The following is a 24,552-nucleotide window of genomic DNA, read 5'->3' on the forward strand; positions in this document are numbered from 1 at the left end:
GCAGGGCGGAGAAGACCTGCGTTTCAGGCCAGGGCAGCGGCCTGGCTGCGCGCAGGGAAGCCCTCTCTCCCCGCCCTTAATTCCGAGGGACCGCGGACAGCCGCGCTCTGTGGAGAGGGTGCTTCTCAGCGCCGAGACCTGGGCCGGCTCTTGTCCAACCTCCAGCGCTGGACTACTCCAGCCCTCTCGCCGTCCGCCCTGCCCCTGCCCTACACGCAGTCAGAAACACACGCTCACAGAGACCTCAGGCCTCAGGCGGCCTGACTGTGCTTCTTACCTCTTCCTATGCTGAACTTTGATTTCTTTCTTTTCTGTGTACAAAGCTCCCTTTGTAGTACAGATATAGCTATCTGATTTGAAAAGTATCATGATGTTCTGATGTTGAATATTAAAGTTAGTAAGTTTATTTTTATGTACCCCAAACACAGAGAGACTATAATCTTTTCCACTAAAATTGTCATAAGAATTTGTAGCCTCATACTTCGGTTTGAGGAGAGAAGATTGGTTTTAAACCTGTTCTGAAGTTTCTGTTGATGAACTCATTTCTTCTCCCTTGCTTGTTACTAGAATGTGAATACTGAATTTAAACTCTAATACAGTTTTCACTCTTTCTGCAGCACCTGAAATCCTTAGAGGCTGTGCCTATGGACCCGAGGTGGACATGTGGTCTGTGGGGATAATCACCTACATTTTGTAAGTGAATAGAAGCGATCTCTAAGCATACTGTTTGCCTTTGCTATAGTGTCTTCTAGTTACTAATGTGTGCATGCATGCTAAGTTGCTCAGGCCTGTCCAACTCTTTTCAACCCCATGGACTGTAGCCCACCAGGCTTCTCTGTCCCTGGGATTCTCCAGGCAAGAACACTGGAGTGGGTTGCCATGCCCTCCTCCAGGGGACCTTTCCAACCTGGGAATCAAACCCATGTCTCTCATGTCTCCTGCTTTGGCAGGCAGTTTCTTTACCACTAGCATCACCTGGGAAGCCCAAGTACTTACAGTCATAAAAAAAGCAAGATTCCTTTTAACTTTTTGTGGCTCTCTATGATGTGCTAAGAGTAGTTAATGAAAGAATTTTCGGTAAACGAGCATCATGTTTTGTAGTTTTCTTGGGGCAAGAACTTTGGTCTAGGGCTTTGCTGTGTCTCATTGTACTATGCAGTGTATCACAGACTGGGGAACAATTCATTATTTGATGGTAGTAATGAGCATGAAACCACCTATTAAACTTGCTCTTGTTTTACTTATGTGCAGATCATCCAAATGATAAGAGTATTATTCCTTTTTAAGGGACAAATGGTTCTTTAACCTCTGAAGCAATCCCAAACCTATATATGTCTTATCAGGAATGTTTTAAAGGCATTTTGGCTATCAGTTTTATTTCCTATATGTGTTAAGTTCTCAAGGACCTTTAGTATAATACCCTGAACTCAGAGAAAACTTCTCTCTGGTAGAAAAAAGGCGGGGGGCTAAATCTTTCACTCTCTGGTATCTCCAGCTCCATTTCTAAGCTCCTGTCTACTAATAAACAATGGGTTTCAGTCTGCCAAAGAGATGATGGAATTGCAGACAAATATGACGGAAATAGTCTAGAGTGATGGGAGAGTGTCTGGAGAGGAAGGTTTGCCTGTAGAACAGCTGCAAAAGCAAACCTCACTGAGCTCCAAAGCTTAAATCAAAGCAAGTGGACTTGGCTGTCAGTTAGAGGATACTGGACAGAGGAGCCTGGCTACAGTCCACGGGATCACAGTTGGACACGACTGAGCGACTTCACTTTCACTTTAGAGGGCACTGCAGAGTTCATTGTTGTGCGTGTGCCGTGTGCACTCTTGTGTCCGATTCTTTGCGACCCCATGGACTGTAGCCCACCAGGCTCCTCTGTCTGTGGGATTCTCCAGGCAAGAATACTGGAGTGAGTTGCCCTTTCCTTCTCCAGGGGATCTTCCCAACCCAGGGATCGAACCCAAATGTCTTGCGTATCCTGCACTGACAGGTGGATTCTCTACCTTCCACCTGGGAAGCCCAAGTTAATTGTTGGAACCTGTATTATTCAAATCTGTAAAGAGATTTTGAAGGGTGTGGAAGAAAGTGAATTAGGCAGCTCAGGTTCTATAACAAAACACAGAGACTGGGTGCTACAGAAGCAAAAGTGGAGTCTGGAGTTCTGGAGGTCAAAGGTGCCAGTAGCTCAGGTCCTGGTGAGAGCGGTCTTCCTGGCTGCAGACGGCTGCCTTCTCCCTGTGTCCTCCCAAGGCAGGAAGAGGAAGCACGTTCTGTGGTCCCTCTTCCGTGAGAGCACTGATCGCAGCACGAGGTCCCACCCTCGGGGCCTCATCGAACTCTCTTAACTGCCAGAGCCCTCATCTCCAGATGCCATCATGCGGGGCTCAGGGCCTAACATCCTGATCGGGGAGAACACAGTGCAGGCCATAGTAGGAAGAGGCTTGGTTTGGTTAATTTAATAGTGATCTTAGAAAGTGCAGTGTCTAGGTAATATGGGCTAGGAAGAGGGTAACCAGGGTAGACTTGCAAGCAAGTTAGCAAACTCTTGAGTTCACCTGGGTTTATATGTTGGTCAGTAGCAACCATAAAAAGGTTTAACAAGCACACCATAAAATAGTCATCTGCTATTATGTAATGTCAAAAGATATTTTCAGTGATCACTTCCCTATGTTTCCAGGATGTATTAAAGCTTGAAAAGAATTGAGAGAGCTAGGGAACCATGTTTTTTCTTACAAAAGTGCAAACTTTTAGGTAATTTGTTTTCCATACTTAGTGATTAATTCATTAGTAATGAATTCATAAGGTCATGTCATAGAATTCCTTCAGCTTACATTTAAGATCACTATTGTGCTGTGGAAGAAGGTTGTCTCCTGAATTGTGTGGGTGACATATTATGCTTAATGATGTTCATTGAAAAACTGAAATACAAATACTGCTTCATATTTGCCCCTAAAATGTAAACGTGCCCACCCAAGGAGAGTTTCTTACAGAAATGTGATGAAAGGGGTTGAAGAATTAAGGATATGTGATAACAGAGAGATGGAGGTAGGAAATTTAATAACATTTTGCCGGGGTCCAGCCCCAGCTGATCCAGGGTATTCGAAGGAGAGACGGCTAGGCGAGGGTCGGGGAACAACTGCTTAATTAAACGTTAATTAAGGAATAGAATAAGGATAGCTCAGTGAGGAAAATTCAGTGGAGAAAAGAGGCTGAGTAGCTTGGTTTACGCGGGGGACCAATAAAACTTCAAGACAAGAAGCTTGCACCACTTACGTAGGCCGCAGGCGTCCTTCCGTTCTCCCGAAGGAGAGGAGACACTGAGGCCTCCCCGGTCGGATCTTAGAAGCCCAGGCATAATTAGTAAGCATGGTGGGTTCCGCGCTCCAGATGGAGACTCAACCAGAGTGAGAGAGAGAGAGACATGGGGAGACCAGTCTTTCGAGGAACTGATCCCCATTCTTTATTTTCCATGGTCTACTTTTATACACTGAGGTGTTATGCAAAAGTCACGTGGGGTCAGCAGTCCTGACTTTTATCAAAGTCAGGTGCTTCATACAAATGTATACAGAGGTCTTAGGGGTGTTACATCATCTTCTGGCCAGGGGGCCTGCTGACAATTTACGACCCTCTCCTTGTGACAGCGGTCAGTCAACCAGGACACTTATTTCTCCAGGGGTGATTATTCTTAAAACAGACGCCACCCAAATAAAGTTACATTCCTATAGGGTGAGGGTGTAGTGGGTTTTAGTTAAGGAAAGAATTTACTTAGCCTAAGGTCTAACGTGATTAATATCAAAGGTTAATACTTATTTCTTCTATATATTCATTAATGTGTATAAGGGCAGGGGATGTGGAGACTTAGCAGTAAACATTGGCTCAACAAATGAAAAACCCTTCACCAATACGATTTCTAATCAGCCCATTACACTTATACTAATAATTTTCTAACTTTTCTAAAGAACCTGTTTTTAGAAGGTTTAAAGCATCTTGTGCCTCTCATGGTTGAGAGGCTGTGAGCAATCACATGTGGCCGGACAAGCCTGTCAGGCAGGCTAGAGAACCTTCAGAGGAGTTTGTAGGTTAAAACACTCTTGTCACGCCCAGGGATTATTAACTGGAGCTGTAAGCTAACTCTTTTTTCAGAGAGAGGTAGTGGGAGACAGCCCCCCGTAAAGTCAGAGGTGTAGGTGAAAGCACAAAGCAGAAAGTAGGCAGACTCTGGTTTTGGGGGTAGATGCTCGAGAATTTCCAGGGGGACTCCTGAGGCTCGATCCCGCCTTTGCGTATGTCGAGCCTCCTTCCTCATGACCTTTGCCATGGGTGGGGTGCCTCATGCCGGCCCCCAACATCTCCCCCTTTTTTATTTCTTAAAACAGCCAGATGCAGCTCAGTCGAGAGCTTCTGAATGCTCTGCCGAAGAATCCTGACAATACAAGGAAGAATGTTTATGAGAAGTAGGATTTGAGCACCAACGACAGCATAACTAGGGATATTAGACAGAATATTTTTTCCAGAAATAAAGTTAGAGAAGGTATGAAAAAAGTCATTAGCTGCTCCAGCGGCGGTAAAATCCAGTCGAGAGTGTTCCAAGGTCTGTATTTGATTATGAAGTTTCCCTAAGTCCAGGCCAATATCAGAACTATTTCAAACACCTGAGATATGATTTTTAATCTTTTCCCATTCATAATCTGTCTCGTTTACCTTCAAAGATGTCACGCATATCCACCTGTAATCAGCGTGGCATGTCAAAGCCATCTTCACCTTTAAAGCCTGTAACTCAGTGCCACTATGCATTATTGCCTCTTCTAAGGCATCTTAGGCGTCTACTCTCATCTCTAAATTTCTATCTATAACTTCCTGTGTTGCTAGAGTTAAAGAGACATTTTTAGACATAGTATCAACATATTGGGCAGTATGCACTTGTTGAGTCAATGATATTGCTGCCGCAGTAACAGAACTAATTGCTGCTATTAAAGCTGATATTCCTAAAATAAGTAGGCCCACAAACCGTCGCGATCGCATTAAATCCTGTAGTTGCTGTAACACGGCAAGACCATAGCTATCATATAGGCACCATAAGATAGGATGGGCATTGTAACACCACAAAGGAGCAAACATTACATTGAGGGTTTAAACAAGATGAAAGCATACATTGTTCACAAGTTACCACGTTAGGTCCACCTGAATAATTCATGAATACATTAAGTTTGTTGGAGTCATTAGTAAAAAGGAAAACATAAGGCGAGGGTAGACAAGCTAAAACAGAATAAGTAGAATTATTTTTTGGTTGGAGTTCACGCTGCAGCAGCCCTGTCAGTCTCGCCGGGATCTCGATGTTTATCTTATCTCCCCTGCTGGCGGGCGCTGCGCTGGTCTGGATGGCACTTTGCGGGTGCGCTCTCCTCTCTGGCCCTCACTTGCTGCACAAACTTCTTTGCTCTAGGTCGTGGGGTGCAGCGAGGAGGGTGCAGGGCGAGGCTGGAAGCGCGGAGGCGAGAGCTGCCTGGTGGGCGGGGCGAGCAAGCGCGTGCCTCGAACCTGGCCTGTCTGGAACCCAAATTGGTGAATCTGCGTCCTCTGGAAAAATACAAGCACATCCTCGACTGCTAGTTAATAATGGGTCAGGACCCTCCCATTGTCCTGAGAAGAGGTCCTTCCATTTGAATAATGGTTTTGCATTTAATTGCTCTAGGCACCAATGACGAAGCATTGCAGTAGTTCCAGCCAGATCAGTATTTAGAATATTTATTACGAAAAGAGCATGTTTGATGGGGAGATTTGATGGGGAGAGCTATACTTAAACTCCCCTTTTAGTTTTTGAATTTGGATTTTTAATGTTTGATGCGCTCTTTCAACAATGGCCTGTCCCTGGGGATTATAAGGGATGACAGTATTATGTTTAATTTGAAACTTTATACAAAATTCCTGAAAAGACTTAGAAGTGTAAGCAGGAGCGTTGTCAGTTTTTTAGAGCTTTTGGCAGGCCCAAATATGAAAAACAAGTAAAGAGATGTTGTATCACATCTTTAACTACTTCCCCTGTACGAGCAGTTGCAATAATAACGTGAGAAAAGGTATCTACAGTTACATGAACAAAGGACAGTTTTCCAAATGAAGAGACATGAGTTAACATCCATTTGCCAGAGTACGTTAGGTTTGAGACCGCAAGGATTAACTCCCATAGGTAAACTATTATAAACAGTGGGGCAGTGTAAGCAAGAGCGCACAATCTCCCTAGCAGTTTCTCTGGGAATTTGGAATTGATATCTTAAAGCAGTAGCATATTGATGATGAAGTGAGTGAGAGGCTCTGGCCTCCTCAATCACAGTAGCCACTGTATTTCTGGTTAACAAGTCAGCCAAATCATTAAAGGCATTTAAAGGGCCGGGCAATCCGGAATGAGCCCAAATGTGTCCAATAAAAAATATTTTCTTTCTTTTCTAAATTTGTTGCTGTAAATTACTTAACAAATGAAATATGGTAGTTTTATTTTCAGGCAAAACCGCTGTTTCAATGTGTGGAAACAACCTGACAATATACTGAGAATCAGAGTAAAGATTAAATTCCTCATCTGCAAACATAGCAAAAGCCTCTATGACTGCTGTTATTTCAGCTCTTTGACCTGAAGTTTCCCATGTTTCTAAAACCTTTTGGTGATTTTTAGTGACTATGGAGGCTTTACCATTTGCTGACCCATCAGTAAAAACTATCTGGGCATTTGGAATAGGAGATTGTTTACATCTGACAGGAAAAATAACTGGATGTCTGGATATAAAATTCAACAAAACATGTGAAGGTAAATGATGCAAAAATTTGACCAAAATAGTTCCCTATAGCAATCTGCCAATTTTCAAACATTAGAAGAGCATCAAGTTGTTTCTTATTATATGGAATTACAATTTCTGATGTCTCTTTACCAAATAATTTAATGTTCCGCTTTTTTCTTTTAATATCAAAGTAGCTATCAATCCTGGATAAGAAGCCACTACTTTTTTAGTTTGAGCGGGAAGATGGACCCACTCTAGGGGGCCGTTTTGCCATAGAACCAATTTTTTGTCTGGCTACCCCAATTACACCTATGGGGGTTTCATGGTAAAGGAATTGTCAAGCAGTTGTCAATTTAATTTTTTAAATTTTTAAAATTTACATTTTAACAACATAAATTTAGGGATATGTTAATTTAGGTCTAATGTTTAGTTTAGGTCTCTGTATAAATTTAAATAACAAATGTATAAACTCCTTATCTCATTTTGGTATATAAATATGCCTAAATGCAAAATGTATTTATATATGTATTTATATATGGCAACAAGTATAAACTTATTGACATCTAATATATATAAATCAATATACTTGAATTAATCTTTATAATTATTAATTAATATATATTAAAGCAATACAATACGTACACAGCTAATACCAACCAACACAAACCAATGTACTGCAATAATATATGTCACACATATATAATATAATTATACAGTATATAGAACATATATCATCACAGCATCAATCCATACCAATTAATATCAGCCACACACACATTATATTACTGCAATATACATTTAATTATACAGTATATATATAATATGCATATATAGTATACATTTTAATTTATATACAAATTAGTTAAGTATAGATCTATAAATAGAATTATGTATACCCATATCTAATTAGGCAAACTGCAATTAGGCAAATATATTTATATTATGTATTTATAATAATAATATATATAGTATTGTTAATTGTACCGCCTGTTGATAACTAAGAAATTGAGAAAACCCTTCTCTGAGTATCTCCTATTTGAGACAGCACGTCCCTCCCCCATAGGGTAAAGGGGAGCGTAGGAACTACATAGGGTTGGAAAGTTCCACAGATATCCTCAAACTGCCAATCTAACATCTTTGAACTTTTAACTACTATGGGGGCTTGAGGGCAAATGAAACAAAATTTGATCCCTGAAATCTATCAGGGCAACTTGCCAATGATCACTATCTTGTAAAAGACTTGCAGTTGATCCTTATTGAATGGAATTACTATATTTGCTACTTCTTTTCTAAAAAGTTCCATACTTCTTTTTTCCTCCTTTTATACTTAATTGTGCAACCAAGCTGGGATAAGATAAAACTATTTTTCTTGGGGTCACTGATAGATGGAACCAACGGGCCTTTTTGTCACAAGCACCCTGTAGGTGTATGTTTTGTGGCAAGAATAATTTAATCTCATCTTTTGGTATTATTAATCCTAATTAACTGATCATTTAAAGTCTCATCTACTTTAACAAGAGCTGTCTCTGTCTCGTTAGTCAACTTTTTCTTAGAACTGGAATTAGGATCGCTTTTTAAGTAATCAAACAAAGGCTTTAAATCTGCAGTAGTCAGTTTTAAATGTGGGCGTATCCAATTAATGTCTCCTAATAATTTTGGAAATCATTTAAAGTTAGTAAACAATCTCTCCGCTTCAAAGGGGCAGTTTTTAAAACTTTTGGCAGACTTAAATATGAGAAGCAAGTAAAGAGGTGTTGTACAACATCTTTATAAGCTTTTCCAGTTATCATTTTGTAACCTAAATCTGGTCTATAGCTTTTTAGATGACAAGCAATCATCTAATCTTTGCTTGAATACTTCCAGCAATGGGGAACTCACTACTCTTCAAGGTTTTAAACTCTCCCTCACCTTTTTTTCTACTGCATTCCCACCCTGCATACCACTTTCTCTAATCTCACCAACTTATTTTCAGTAGTATGCGTGGGCCAGGAACTGGGCCAGTCTTTCCCAGCAATGTTAAGAGACGTTTGTTCTTGTGTCTAATAGCCCTGACATTTTATTTTCTTGAATTAAAAGATCTTTTAAAGGCCTTGGAGCTGTAATTTCCTGCACCCAAAAAGCTAGATCACTAAATCCAAATACTCTGTGGCTCCTACCCTGAGAAGTCAAGTTTTTTCCTGTCTGATACTAAGGTAAAAGCAAAAGCTGTGTTACTGTTTGACCTTTATTAATTTGCACAGTTTTAGTAGGCGGTGAGGTCAAAATTTTAATTTCTCAATATAATCAGAATCTACTACACCATGCACCACCGAAATTTTTCTTTTCTCTTTTTTTTTTTTTTTTTTCCAGAAAGCGAGCTACACCCTAGCACAAGTCCTACAATGCCCTCAGGTAGGGGGCCAGCCACTCCCATTGGAATTGGAGTAACCGGCTTGTCAAGGGTTAATATTGTTGCTAAATCCCCTTACCTTTCTGCTTTTCTCTTAGCCTGGGTGAGACCCCCCTGAGGGGGTTTTCTCCAAGGAGCACCTTTGCATATTGTGCATGCAGTCTGTTTTAAAAGCTCCACTGTTTAAAAAACTTTTTATCTTTTTCAGGCTTAGGCAACACTTTGAGAGGCTTTGGGGGCAAAGTGGGGAACTTTTGGGCCCTGGAAGGCGCAAACGGAGGCGGCGGCTATCGCCCCAAATCAGAAAGTGGTGGATAAGTTTTTGTAAAGGTTTGCGCAGAGGGGGAGGTAGCTCGCCAGGGCGTCTGGCCACAGTGTCCTGTAAGTCCTCTCCTCTCTCCTCTGCTGATTTTTTTTTTTTTTTCCTTCTTCTCTAAATCTTTCTCAAGTTTTCTTTCCCTCACTCTATCTTTTTTCCTTCCTCTTCTCTTCTCTTTTACTTTCTATCATTTCCTTCCTGTTTCCCTCTTTCATTCCCCCTTTTTCCTTCTTACTTTATTTCTCTCTCTCCCCCTCTCTTTCTCTCTGTATCTCTTTTTCTAACTTCCTTTTTTCCTTTTTCTATCTTGCTGCATTCCCTGATTCCTTATTTCTCCGTTCCTCTCTCCTTTTCACTCTTTAGTTCTTTTTTTATCTTTAGATCTTTCTCTATTTTCTTTCCTTTTTTCTTTTTCACTTTTTTCTTTTTCTCTTTTTTTTTTTTTTTTTGCTTGGGTGAGGCCCCCCTGAGGGGGTTTTTTGCAAGGAGCAGGCTCTGTATATTGTGTATTCTTTAAAAGCTACTTTGTTTAAAAGAAAACTTTTAATCTTTTTCAACCCTAGGCAATGCTCTGGGAGGCTTTGGATGTAAACTGGGGAATTCTTAGGCCCTGGGAGGTGCAAGCGGAGGTGGAGTAGTCGCCTTAAATCAGAAATTGTTGGATAAATTTTTAAAGGTTTGTGTAGAGGGAGAGGGGGCTCACCAGGGCGCCCGGCCGCAGCGTCCTGTAAGCCCTCTCACTCCTCGGGAGGTAGAGCACAGTCTCCCTCCTTTTCCTCATCAATGGCAGAAAATATGATCTGCGCAGAAGGTGGAGACCCACTACCATCCACCGCTATAGCCTCTCCCATAGGTTATCCCACAGCCTCATGACGAGGGTTCAGAACATTTTGAATCATATTTATAGGATAAGTTTTTAGTTGGTTTTTTACCTTCACCCAAGTATCTAAATTAACAGTACCCTCTTTAAGTTTCAAGATTACTTGTATAAAGACTTGGCGTTCTTAGTTTCAGTGTTAACCATGTCAGAAAGTTAAGTATAATAGACGATTTTGCTTTTAGCTATTAAAAGATCAGGCCTTTCTTGTCAGCCTTTTTAGAAACCGTTTTTTCTCTCTAACTCTTCAACACTTTCAACACTTCCCACTCCTCTCGCCCTGTCTATCCTACAGGGGGGTCCGCGGCACCCTTGAGTGGGGTCCTAGCCGTCCCGAACACTGGAAGAACAATTGGGCTGATGACCCAGATTGTCCCGGGGGGGGAACAGCGGGCTGATGACCCAAAACTGTTCCGAGGGAGAAGCAGTAGAGCTGATGACCCAAACTGCTCCGTGGGGGAACAAGAGGGCTGATGACCCAGTTGTTCCGAGAACGGGGGAGCAATAGAGCTGATGACCCTAATTGCAGGGAGCTTACCTTGGAATATCCTGTCTCGGGCGCCACCTGCCGGGGTCCAGCCCCAGCTGATCCAGGGTATTCGAAGGAGAGACGGCTAGGTGAGGGTCGGGGAACAACTGCTTAATTAAACGTTAATTAAGGAATAGAATAAGGATAGCTCAGTGAGGAAAATTCAGTGGAGAAAAGAGGCTGAGTAGCTTGGTTTACGCGGGGGACCAATAAAACTTCAAGACAAGAAGCTTGCACCACTTACGTAGGCCGCAGGCGTCCTTCCGTTCTCCCGAAGGAGAGGAGACACTGAGGCCTCCCCGGTCGGATCTTAGAAGCCCAGGCATAATTAGTAAGCATGGTGGGTTCCGCGCTCCAGATGGAGACTCAACCAGAGTGAGAGAGAGAGAGACATGGGGAGACCAGTCTTTCGAGGAACTGATCCCCATTCTTTATTTTCCATGGTCTACTTTTATACACTGAGGTGTTATGCAAAAGTCACGTGGGGTCAGCAGTCCTGACTTTTATCAAAGTCAGGTGCTTCATACAAATGTATACAGAGGTCTTAGGGGTGTTACATCATCTTCTGGCCAGGGGGCCTGCTGACAATTTACGACCCTCTCCTTGTGACAGCGGTCAGTCAACCAGGACACTTATTTCTCCAGGGGTGATTATTCTTAAAACAGACGCCACCCAAATAAAGTTACATTCCTATAGGGTGAGGGTGTAGTGGGTTTTAGTTAAGGAAAGAATTTACTTAGCCTAAGGTCTAACGTGATTAATATCAAAGGTTAATACTTATTTCTTCTATATATTCATTAATGTGTATAAGGGCAGGGGATGTGGAGACTTAGCAGTAAACATTGGCTCAACAAATGAAAAACCCTTCACCAATACGATTTCTAATCAGCCCATTACACTTATACTAATAATTTTCTAACTTTTCTAAAGAACCTGTTTTTAGAAGGTTTAAAGCATCTTGTGCCTCTCATGGTTGAGAGGCTGTGAGCAATCACATGTGGCCGGACAAGCCTGTCAGGCAGGCTAGAGAACCTTCAGAGGAGTTTGTAGGTTAAAACACTCTTGTCACGCCCAGGGATTATTAACTGGAGCTGTAAGCTAACTCTTTTTTCAGAGAGAGGTAGTGGGAGACAGCCCCCCGTAAAGTCAGAGGTGTAGGTGAAAGCACAAAGCAGAAAGTAGGCAGACTCTGGTTTTGGGGGTAGATGCTCGAGAATTTCCAGGGGGACTCCTGAGGCTCGATCCCGCCTTTGCGTATGTCGAGCCTCCTTCCTCATGACCTTTGCCATGGGTGGGGTGCCTCATGCCGGCCCCCAACAACATTTGTCCTGGAAACCTGAAATATGAAATGAATGACACTCCCATGTCACTAACATGGGAAAGTGAAGAGAAAAAAATGTGACTATTGGAGAAGCATCTTATTATAACCCTGAAAATAATTTAAAAATCTATCAGGTTTCTTTCCCATAGTTCACTTAAGCCCATTAGTTGAAAGTTGCTGGCTGAGTAAGTGGTAGCAGCTAACGGTGCCGCTCACAGCTAATATCCTTTAGTTCTGGTCCGACTTCTGTCAGCCCCTGAGACTGGGGACTTTTTATTTAATCTGTAGTCCATTAATGATTGATGAAGTCTACTAGGCAAGGCTCACCGAAACATTTTCTACAGTGGATTGTGCCGTTGGGTTTATGTACCTCCTTTATTATTATTAAAAGTTCTACCCAGGTATTTTGTGCTATGGCCGTGCTATTTCTAAGGATGACGGTAGCTTGGACATGAAGGCCATTCTGTTGTTTCTCAGAAGAATTCTGCTCCTTCTACCTTCTAAACCTAAGCCCTTTATCCCTACAGACAAAAGCAACTACTGTGGTTTTCAGGTCAGAATCAGGTAACATCGGAGATTCACACTCGCGCCTTCAGCTTTCAGCGCTGCGTCCTGTCCCGTGGCTCGAGCGCCCTGCTCACAGCCCGCCTCGGCTTCGGCCGGCTCCTGGGCCGGCCCGCAGCGTCGGTTCTTCTCTGTGCCCCGAGCGCGCTCGCCTGCCCCACCCTTCAGGCTAATGACCTAACCCTAACCCCGCCTCGGCGCACAGGTTTGCCGACGTGTCCAGGATGACAGGAGGGCGTCTGAGTGCCCCACTTGGAGAGCTGTCATTTTCCCCTCTAAATTCCGGAAGCCGGAACGTGCGAGTGTCCTCAACTAAGCCTGGACGGTTGGCGGCTTTCCCGGGACTCGCGGGCAGCGGCCCCGTCTGGTGGAGGAGGCCGCCGGGCGCGGTGTGCCTTGTGCGCCTCCCTGTTCCCTCTGCTGGAGCCCCGTCTCTCCGGGGCCCCGCAGCGGCCGTGTCTGTCTGCAGGAGGCCGGGCTGCAGGCGGGGTGTGCCGTGTGCCCCCTCCTCTGCTGCAGCCGCGTCTTCCTTGGGGGGCCCCCAGTGGGTGGTCGTGTCTGATGGAGGAGGCCGCCGGGCGGGGTGTGCCGTGTGCCCTCTTCTGCTGGAACGGCGTCTCCCCGGGGGCCCCACAGTGCACGGGGTGGGGGGTGGGGGTGGGGGCGCCCAACCCGGCCTCGGTGCTCCTGAGCCTCGGCTTTACCCGGCTGGCTCTGCAGTATTTGAAAGAAACCAGGACTGTCGAGCAGGATGGTCCCTGAGCCAAAGAGCAGGAGAAACTTCTTACTCTTAAACACCTGCTGCGTCCGGATCCGCTGAACTGTTTCACGCTCTGCAGCAGCCAGGCCAGTTTGATGGAAGGACATGGGGAAATGTTTCTTACTGTGTTCATTCTTTTTCCCTCATTCTTTGTCACGTGAAACACACGCCCTGGCAAGGACTTTTTTTTTTTTTTTTTTTTTTTTTACAGTTCCCTTTTGGTCTTTAGTGATTTAGAACCTCCCCCGACCTGTAAGCATTAGAGGCTTGGTGGTCCCACCAGCAGCTCACTTTTCCTGTCTCTCTTTTTCATGTCAAGGGTGGTTCTGTTTCTTTCCTCTCACATTTTTATGTGACCGTGCTGGAAGGTGACAGTGATCATGGTGAGATGTCTTTGCGATGTGCAGAAGCGAGGCTCACGTGCCTGGCAGCGGTCCTCTGGGCTGCGTCGCCCGCTGCAGTCAGTTCAGAAGGCCGTTCCCTCCGGCCGTGTAGGCTCCTGTCTGTGTTCACTCTGAGACCCAAACTGGAGTGGGATGGAAACCCAATACTTTTTTCATCTCTATGGAAGAATTCAGTGAAAAGGACTGAACAAAAACGACTAACAACTCTTCTTTGCACTTTTTAACCTTTTTATCCTCAAAATCCTAACTTTTCCATTTTATGATAAATTAGAACTCCAATCTGTCCTCTCAATTCCTGGTGGAAAAAAAAACACTTGGACATAGCACTATAGCATAATGCTTGTAGTAGGGTTAGCTATTATAATATTATTGTTGCTTTGTATCATAATTATTAATATGATTATAACTTTTTGTAGGAATCTTAAATTGATTTTGTATCTATTTTTACTTCCCTGAAGACATGATTGTATATTTATATAATCATAAATGAATTATAACAAGGCAATTACACACTTAAGCTTAGCAGATGTACATTCATCACAGGAAGAAAAAGGACAGTATTGAATTTCTGCAAAAAATTGGTGACATACACTGAGGCTTTTAAAGGCATTTTATCTTGTATCTTTTGTCCTAGACTTTGCGGATTTGAACCATTCTATGATGAGAGAGGCGATCAATTCATGTTCAGGAGAATTCTGAATTGTGAATATTACTTTATCTCCCCCTGGTGGGATGAAGTATCTCTGAATGCCAAGGATCTGGTAAGTGTGACTGAAACAAAAGGAAATAAAATGCCTTACATCCATTTTTTTAACTAATTAATGGGCAGTGCCATTTAAAAAATTAATCCCGTTTAGTAGCTTATTTCTTTTTAATTATATAGTATTTTTAAGAAAACAATGCACACTAATTTTCCTTATAGATAATGAAAAAAGATATGTTTGATTCATCTCTGCTGCTGCTGCTGCTAAGTCGCTTCAGTCGTGTCCGACTCTGTGCGACCCCAGAGACGGCAGCGCACCAGGCTCCCCCATCCCTGGGATTCTCCAGGCAAGAACACTGGAGTGGGTTGCCATTTCCTTCTCCAATGCATGAAAGTGAAAAGTGAAAGTGAAATCGCTCAGTCGTGCCCGACTCTTAGTGACCCCATGGACTGCAGCCCACCAGGCTCCTCCGTCCATGGGATTTTCCAGGCAAGAGTACTGGAGTGGGGTGCCACTGCCTTCTCCATCATCTCTAGCTGAATTATCACAGATTACAAATTACTGCTTGTTAATTAATGAGTTTTTACCATCTAGTCAGTGTGATATGGAACCTGGAAGCTATGAAGCTATGAAGACTGGGTGCTGGGTGACTCCACAAATAACGTACGCAGGTGAATTCTTTCTTAAAACGGCTTGCTGCCACTTAGATTAGTTATGCTGTGAATAAAGAAGCAACATTATTTCTTCATATCTTCAAACTTATTAAAATATCCTGATGGTAGCACAAGTCCTATCCTGCATGACTACCATACACAAGTCACATTGTGCATTTTGTTGGGTTTTTTGATTTTTCACTGACTTCTCACCTCTGGTAATACTGGAGTTTATCTGCATTCAGGACAGGTGGGGCGCTGGCCTATCCTCTGGGGCGTTGCCCACTGGTTCTAAAATGAAGATGCTGGGATGCCATTGAAGCTTTTACCATCAATTCTTTAGAGCTATCGTCCTCAATCTTTTTGGCACCACGGACCAACTTTATGGAAGACAATTTTTCCATGGACCGGGGATAGGGAGGATAGTTTCAGAATGATTTAAGCAGATCACATTTATTTCGCACTTTATTTCTAATCTAATACTGCTGCTGATAAGATAGGAAGTACCAGTTCACAGCCCGGAGATTGGGGAGCCCTGTTCTAGAGAGAAACCACACAGAAATGATGAAAAATTGACTTCTGAATCATAGAAGGTTAGATCTCCAAGGATCTCAGGACTCATTTAATCTTCCTTGAATTTTAAGGATGAGTTTGCTCAAGTGCAGAGAAGTGACGCACAGCTTCCCAGCAGAAAGGAAGGGTCCAGATTTCTGGACCCCTTCTCCAGGGCTCTTTTCCCACCTTACCATCTGTGTGCTGTGAAAACAGGTTTGCTAAGGTCATGACCTTTCCAGCACTGTCTGAAGAGAGGCAGCGTGTGTGCGATGCGAAGATATCGCCACCTCCCCCTCGCGCCCCCTCTGCTGAGCATCTCCGTGTCGCCCGTCTGTGTGTCCGCTCCACCGAGACGCCCCGGTCCAAGCCCCCACCTCCCTCCTCCTGGTCCGCGGCCACGGCCTCTCTCCTGCTCTCCCTGCCTCTTCCTGCGCGTCTGCAGTGCACTCCCCGCGCAGGACTCGGAGGGCGGCCTCAGTGGGGGCTGGGGTCCCCTCTGCTCCACGGCACGTGGACCCCCCGTCCTGGCGGCATGACTCAGGGTGCTCTGTGCTGTCCCTTCATCCTCCCTGCTCCTTCCTCTCCACCACACACACACATACAGATACACACACACAGACACAAAGAGACACACAAACACCGACACACACACATACAGACATAGACAGACACACAGACACAGAGACACAGACACACACAGAGACAGACACAGAGACACACATACACAGACACAGACACACACACACACACACACAGACAGACACACAGAGACACACATACACAGACACACACAGACAGACACATACAGACACAGACACACAGGGACACAGAGACACACACACAGAGACACAGACACACAAACAGACAGACACACAGACAGACACAGACTGCTGTCCTCGGCGCGCAGACCCCTGTCCTAGCAGCATGACTCTGGGTACTCTATGCTGTCCCTTCATCCCCCCTGCCCCTTCCTCTCCACCACACACACACAGACACAGAGACACACACACAGACACAGACACAGAGAGGGCTGTCCTCGGCGAGCGGACCCCAGTCCCGGCAGCATGACTCTCCACGTGCCTGCTGCTCCTCCGTCCGCCCTGTGATGCCCCTCCGTCATCCTCCTCCTTCCTTTCCACACACACACAGAGCTCTTTACACGGGTAGCTAATCTTTTTTAGTGTGTTTTAATCGAAGGAAAGCGGCTTCACAGTGTTGTGTGCTCTCTGCCTTGCAGCACACGGATTCGCGTCGGCGCGTGTCCCCTCCCTCGTGACCCCCCCCCCCGCCCCTCCAGGGGTCACAGGGCAGCACAGGTGACTCGTTTTCAAGCCCTGGCTGCCGTGACCTTGTTGAGGAGACCTGGTCTTCGAGGGGCATGCCGTTCTCCTCACAGTCGGTTCATTTCTCCTGCCGCTTGATCCTCTGCCCCGGGCCTCCTTTTTCACGATAAGCATCATTTGCATATGCTGTGCTCAGAGGTATTCCTTAATGAGGTTCAGGCTCTGGGAGAGGATGAAGCAGGTGGGCCCAGATCTTAGTGCCATGTGGACCTGAAGTTCATGCTCAGTAAATGTTCGTTGAATGAAAACATCAGTCGGGAAATGGATCAAGGATTCTTAAAAGTCCGACATGCCTGGGTTCAAGTGCCCCGCCCCCACCCCCCCACCCCCTTTCTAATAGTTGCAGGTTTGACCTTGTGCTAACCTGACCTCTCTGTGCTTTGGTTTTCTTCTCTGGATGGTACTGGTACCTGTCTCTAGGTCTTTGGAAGAATTAAGGGATATGATACATACTAAGTAACCATCACCAACTAACTCAATAATAATCCCATTAGTTAGCCCCCTTCTGTTTCTTTTTATCTCTGATAAAAGGTTAAATGGACAAGAAGGTTACCTGTGATGTTCCTTCATTCAGCTACACCTCCTGTTGGTTAAAACATTTACATAACTTCAGAACTAAAGGAATCTTTGAGCCCCTAAATGAAACACTTATTAGCAATACCTGCATCTGTTCTCTCATGGTGCTTGGGGAGCTGGTCTGTAAGCAGAGCTGTAGGATAATGGCACATCTTTGGGTCTGAATCCTGACGAGGTCACTGAGTGTGATCTTCAACAACTTTCTTAAAAACTCAGTGCATCAATGTCTCCAAATGTAAAGATGAATGATGACATATATAAATTTTTGATGCTAATTGGCTTTCCATAAATTCTTTGTATTTTCAAGCAGGAGAGAATGGTGATGATAGGGAAGAGGAAACATGATTAGAAAATGAGCGTGAAGTATCTAATTGTCAAGGATGTTTTAAGGATTAGGTATCACTTAACTTACATGAAATTATTAGTGTATGTATCCAACAGATGATAGCTCTGACCACCATCAAAGCTGTTACTGCTGTGCATTCTTCTTCTTAATTATTCTTCAGCTCCCTCCACCTCCTCACTGACTTTAAGCCTAAACATCTCAAGATTACCAGTTTCAAATGCAGTCTCTCTACCCCACATACATTTCTTTGCAAATGCTACAAAACAGAAAGTGAAAGGAGAACCAGATATTAATTCTTCATTTGACTAGCTTCCTAATTTTGTTAGCCTGTGTTCAGTTTTTGGATTTTTAGAATTAGAAAAGATCTTATGCCTTAAGTCATCCAAAGTCCTTTATTTTACACACCGGCAGACTGAAACTCAGAAAGCTTGTCTACCATGAAGGCACTGTGGTGTTGTGGCCACAGGACAAATTCTAAGACAAGACAAACCCTAGTATGAGTATGCTGCTGCTGCTGCTAAGTCGCTTCAGTCGTGTCCAATTCTGTGTGACCCCATAGATGGCAGCCCACCAGGCTCCCCTGTCCCTAGGATTCTCCAGGCAAGAACACTGGAGTGGGTTGCCATTTCCTTCTCCAATGTATCAAAGTGAAAGTGAAGTCACTCAGTCGTGTCCAACTCTTCACAACCCCATGGACTGCAGCCCACAAGCCTCCTCCATCCATGGGATTTTCCAGGCAAGAGTACTGGAGTGGGGTGCCATCATATAGCCCCCACCAGTTACACGAATCACTAAATCTTTGAGCTTCCTTCCATCCCTAATTCATGAATTGGAGCTAAAGTTACTAATTGATAAGGGTATGGATAGGATTACATAAATTTTTTAAAAATGTTGCATGCCTGTAAGAATGTGTTTACAAGGAAATTAGAGTGGAAATTAGGTTGTGTAAGAAGAGGGCCCAGGAGGGTGTCCATAGTCACTCAGTAGGGGCGGGTGGGTGTCTGAGGTCAGACACATGTGGGTCTTTGAGGTCACAGAAGTAGAGACTTTGAACAAGTTAGGACTTAAGCGTGCTTCCTGACTCCAGGTAATCTCTGCCTCATCCCAGGTCACTTCTCTGAGCCCAGGGCTGGGGATTATTTTGGTTGTTGAACTTCCTGGCAATTCATTGTCTGCTCATGCTCACCATTGGGGTAAACCTCCCAGAATGGGCTATGATTCATTTGAATTCAGTCCTTTTAAACAAACCATATCCCCAAACTACTGACACCTTTTCTTTGATTCTAAGTAGGCTTTTACCCCAGCTCTTGGCATTTTCCTTCAAGGGATAACAGGCTTATGAAGGCTTCCTGATGGGAAGACCAAATTGCCACCTTCTGCTGGATCATCGAAAAAGTAAGACAGTTCCAGAAAGGCATCTATTTCTGCTTTATTGACTATGCCAAAGTCTTTGACTGTGTGGATCACAATAAACTGTGGAAAATTCTGAAATAGATAGGAATACCAGACCACCTGACCCGCCTCTTGAGAAATCTCTATGCAGGTCAGGAAGCAACAGTTAGAACTGGACATGGAACAACAGACTGGTTCCAAATAGGAAAAGGAGTATGTCAAGGCTGTATATTGTCACCCTACTTATTTAACTTATATGCAGAGTACATCATGAGAAACCCTGGGCTGGATGAAACACAAGCTGGAATCAAGATTGCCAGGAGAAATATCAATAACCTCAGATATGCAGATGACACCACCCTTATGGCAGAAAGTGAAGATGAACTAAAGAGGCTCTTGATGAAAGTGAAAGAAGAGAGTGAAAAAGTTGGCTTAAAGCTCAGCATTCAGAAAACAAAGATCATGGCATCAGGTCCTATCACTTCATGGCAAATAGATGGGGAAACAGTGGCAAACTTTATTTTGGGGGCCTCCATATGGTGACTGCAATTAAATGAAATTAAAAGACGCTTGCTCCTTGGAAGAAAAGCTATGACCAACCTAGACAGCATATTAAAAAGCAGAGACATTTCTTTGTCAACAAATGTCCATCTAGTCAAGGCTGTGGTTTTCCTAGGAGTCATGTATGGATGTGGAGAAGGCAATGGCACCCCACTCCAGTACTCTTGCCTGGAAAATCCCATGGACAGAGGAGCCTGGTAGGCTGCACTCCATGGGGTTGCTGGGAGTCAGACATGACTGAGCAACTTCACTTTCACGCTTTGGAGAAGGAAATGGCAACCCACTCCAGTGTTCTTGCCTGGAGAATCCCAGGGACAGGGGAGCCTGGTGGGCTGCCGTATATGGGGTCGCACAGAGTCGGACACAACCGAAGCGACTTAGCAGCAGCAGCAGCAGCAGCACGTATGGATGTGAGAGTTGAACTATAAAGAAAGCTGAGCACTGAAGAACTGATGCTTTTGAACTGTGGTGTTGGAGAAGATTCTTGAAGTCCCTTGGAAAGCAAGGAGATCCAACCAGTCCATCCTAAAGGAAATCAGTCCTGAGTGTTCATTGGAAGGACTGATGCTGAAACTCCAATACTTTGGCCACCTGATGCGAAGAGCTGACTCATTTGAAAAGACCCTGATGCTGGGAAAGACTGAAGGCAGGAGGAGATGGTTGGATGGCATCACCGACTCAATGGACATGAGTTTGAGTAAACTCTGGGAGTTGGTGATGGACAGGGAGGCCTGGCGTGCTGCGGTCCATGGGGTCGCAAAGAGTCAGACACGACTGAGTTACTGAACTGAACCTGTCCTTAAGGGCTTAGAGAGCACTATTGCTAGGATCACGGTGTAATCATAAAGGCTGTGACCCTGCCCCCTTTTGTTTGCCCTTCAGTCCCCACAGAAGGAATGATGGCTGCATGAATGGTCCGTCTCCCCTGAGATGTAGTTTACCTTCTGAATTCTAAGTTGTGTCAAGTTGCAACCTAGTATTATCCAGATGCTGGCTCCCACTCAAAGTTCTTGCAGTTCACAGGCAAGGCAAGCCTTGTTTCTCTGATCTGCGGGCATCTGTCTGCCAGTTTGGGCTCTTGGTTCGCACACACCACTCTTTCCAGACTCCTCAGCTACTGCTGCCTGAAGCCATCCCCACAGTGACCACTGGGGACTTAAAAAGGTTGTTTAATGTATATTTAGTGCACTGCCAAGAAGATAGAATAATAATGTATATTTAGTGTACTGCCAAGAAAATTAAATAAGACCTATGAAAGGTTGTTGTTGAATCACGCGAAGACACCGGGATTCTTGGCCCCCAGAGGAGAATAATTCAATCCGGGGCTGGAGACGAGGCTTGATCGCTCAGAGCTTTTGTGTAATAAGGTTTTATTAAAGTATAAAGGAGATAGAGAAAGCTTCTGACATAGGCATCAGAGGGGGCAGAAAGAGTACCCGCTTGCTAGTGTTAACAACGAAGTTATATACTCTCCAATGAATCCAAAGAGTGTCTGGAGGTTGTAAAGACCTCACCACACCTACTCCCATAATTTACATTTTAAGATAACAAAATTAGCCAGAAGGTTTAACCCAAAGACTGTCCTTAATCCAGAGACTGTCCTCAGGCAGGATACATTATTGTTATATAATCCTAAGGAATGTGGAGAAAGAAAAAAAGTTTGTCCTTTCTTCCTCCTTGAGAATTCCAGACCCCTCTCTCCTTGGGGACCCCTAGACTCCCTATCAACCTGCCTAGGAACTGACTCTCTCACCTAGAAGTTCACAGCTGAGGGGCAAGCCCAGGTAACCATGAAAATCTCCCGAAGAAGTAGATGGTTCTTTATCATTTCAGGTCAGAAAATTAATTGTGTTGGATCCTAAGAAAAGGCTGACTACCTTTCAAGCTCTCCAGCACCCGTGGGTCACAGGTAAAGCTGCCAATTTTGTACACATGGATACGGCTCAAAAGAAGCTCCAAGAATTCAATGCCCGGCGCAAGCTCAAGGTTAGATGGCATTTATTTTGTTTTATTTTTTAAAAAAGATTTTTCTCATATCTTGTTAATCAAAGATAATTCTGCTATTGTTTATCTAATACTGTTACTTGTCTCCTGTGGTACCTGGGAAAATGCTGCTTTGAAACCCCAATCGTGATCATATAAAGCCAACCTCAGTTCTGTTATCCTCTTGTAAGAATTCAGTGTGGGTTTTATTTTTCTGTTTGGGGAATTCTGGAGGAGGAAATGGCACTGGGCAGCTTGCGGGACTCTTAGTGAAGCACGGACTCCTACCAACGACTGCCAGGGAGTTCCCAGGGTTCATTGTCAATAAAGGGAAATGTGTGGGATGTTGAGATTCACTCACCAAACAAATACATTGTCATTACTTCCCATTTAATTAAGGCTGAACTGCTTGAAAGTGTTGTTCCGGAACTAATATTTATTAAGAAAGTTGTCTTCTTTCTGAATATGCTAAAACTGGGAAACAATTTTTTTCAAGCTATATTTTATAATATAGGCAAATAATTACACTTGGTAAAATTAAAATAATTCAAGTGATAGGAAAGTTATCCATCAAATTGTATCCCTTTTAATAGAACATATATGGAATAGAGATGAAGTGTTTTTCTCTTACATAATAGTATTTAGGACTAGCTATACATATAGTAAATCTCAGAGGACAGCTGGGGGTCAAAAATAGTGTTGTATTCAGCAGTCGCTTACCGGTTGATACAAGCTAAAAAACATGAAGGGTTCCATGATCAAATTAATTTGAAATATCCTAGATTAAATATCCTTGACTTAACCCAGAATTTCTCAAACAAATTTGACCATGGAACTCTCTTATCTTTATAGTACCTATTAACATCCATGGAAGTAGTGTCCCATACTTTGGGAAGCACAACTAAAGTTTTTGAATATTGGCAATCCGTGGGAAAGTGCATTTATTTAGGCTTTCCTCCAGATGACTAATCTGAGATTAAACAGATTTTGCTTTTCATTCTTCAAACAAGTTTTCATTAGACAATCTTGGAATCATACACTTTCCAAGACTAAATAGTAACAGAATAGCACTCCCTAAATGCAAAATTGAGATCAAGCTCTGATTTGGGATTTTCAGTAGAAGTAGCCCCTGATCCTTCGGTCTCCCCCGGCAGCGGTCAAGGCCAGGTGGCCTCCTCTGGGCGGGGATTTTCGTGCAGTAACCCCTGACCTCTCTGTCTCCCCAGGCCGCGGTCAAGGCCGTGGTGGCCTCCTCCAGGCTCGGCAGCGCCAGCAGCAGCCACAGCGGCGTCCAGGAGGGCCGGGCCAGCCGGGAGCCGTCTCCACCTCAGGGTGGCGACGGGGGCGTCCCAGGGGGCGAGGGGGCCCCGGGGGCAGCCGAGGGGGCCGGGGTGGAGCTGCCAGAGGTGCAGGCGGGGGAGGAGGTCAGCGGTGCTGATGGAGACGCCGCGGCCCCCAGGGTGGAGCCCCATGCATCCGAGGAGGAGATGGAGGAGGCCGGCCCGGAGACGGAGGGGCGCCCGGCGGAGGAGACGCGGGGGCCCCCAGGCACCCCCGCAGCCCCGGAAGGACGGGAGGAGGACCCTGCCCTGGAGGTCGGAGCTCAGCAGGGTGACGCAGTCCTGCCGGAGGACTAGTGGCTTTCTTCCTGTGTGGGAGCCAAACCCTGGCAGTTTGTGCGTTTTGTCCTTCAGCAAGGAAGGTGGAAGCATGATGTGCACTATATTGTGGTTCTGTTTCTGAGGTGCAAAAAATACATGTGTGTCAGTTGGGCATCCTAACTTCAATGCATGTGACTGCTTTATGAGAAACTAGTGTCTCCTGTGGTACATAATGGATATCAGAATCCGATGAGTTAGATTTGAAATTGCGACTAAACACAACATATAAAAACGTTTTCGGGGACCAGTGGTGCACATTTGAGGTAAATAGTAACAAATTGTTTTTGCTTTGAAAACCTAGCCATCCTCCACCCTTTGGATTTCTTCAGAGGGTAATTCCTTTGGACGTTGCTCAGCTATAAGATGTATTCCCATGACATTTACAATACCTTCAGTAATGTGCTCAAACTGTTTACAAGAAGATGATTAGGTTACAGGTGTATGTGCAAAAAATTGCATATATACCACTTACAATGGTGAGAAACTGAAGCATATTTTAAGGGCTATGAAACCATATGCCCCTAAACCTTGTGTGGAGAATGCTTTTTTATCTTGTCTTTATTTATATACACCATATTACTAATAACCTGAAATGTTCTATCACAAAATTCTGCCATTTTATAGTTCTGGAAAAAAGTGTTTTACAAACTCATGCTGAGGAATTTATTCTCACCTTCACCTGCTCTCTAATAAGAAGTCCTTATGATGGACAGCACTTAGGAGTGGGAAAAAGAAATTTAGTGAAAAAAAGAAAAGACTGGGACTTAGGCTAATGAAGACTGACTCTTTGCCATTTCAAATAAAATTGAATTTATTCATGAGCTTGTACAGTTTTAAAGATAGGAACA

The 24,552-nt window shown here is 44.2% G+C and overlaps 1 protein-coding gene across 1 annotated transcript in view; it reads left to right on the forward strand.

Moving 5' to 3' along the window:
• Positions 1-23,824, forward strand: part of CAMK4 (calcium/calmodulin dependent protein kinase IV) — a gene marked incomplete at its 5' end in the record, with an annotated part of 267,128 nt that extends 243,304 nt beyond the window's left edge. Inside the window, 4 exons of the mRNA XM_055555476.1 lie at positions 618-693; positions 14,565-14,691; positions 21,894-22,046; positions 23,270-23,824. Of these exons, the coding sequence (XP_055411451.1) occupies positions 618-693; positions 14,565-14,691; positions 21,894-22,046; positions 23,270-23,680 (767 nt within the window). The remainder of the gene's footprint in view (positions 1-617; positions 694-14,564; positions 14,692-21,893; positions 22,047-23,269) is intronic.
• Between the last annotated feature and the right edge of the window lie 728 nt (positions 23,825-24,552).

This window comes from Bubalus kerabau, chromosome 1, assembly GCF_029407905.1.
Source record: "Bubalus kerabau isolate K-KA32 ecotype Philippines breed swamp buffalo chromosome 1, PCC_UOA_SB_1v2, whole genome shotgun sequence".
Taxonomy (NCBI): domain Eukaryota; kingdom Metazoa; phylum Chordata; class Mammalia; order Artiodactyla; family Bovidae; genus Bubalus; species Bubalus kerabau.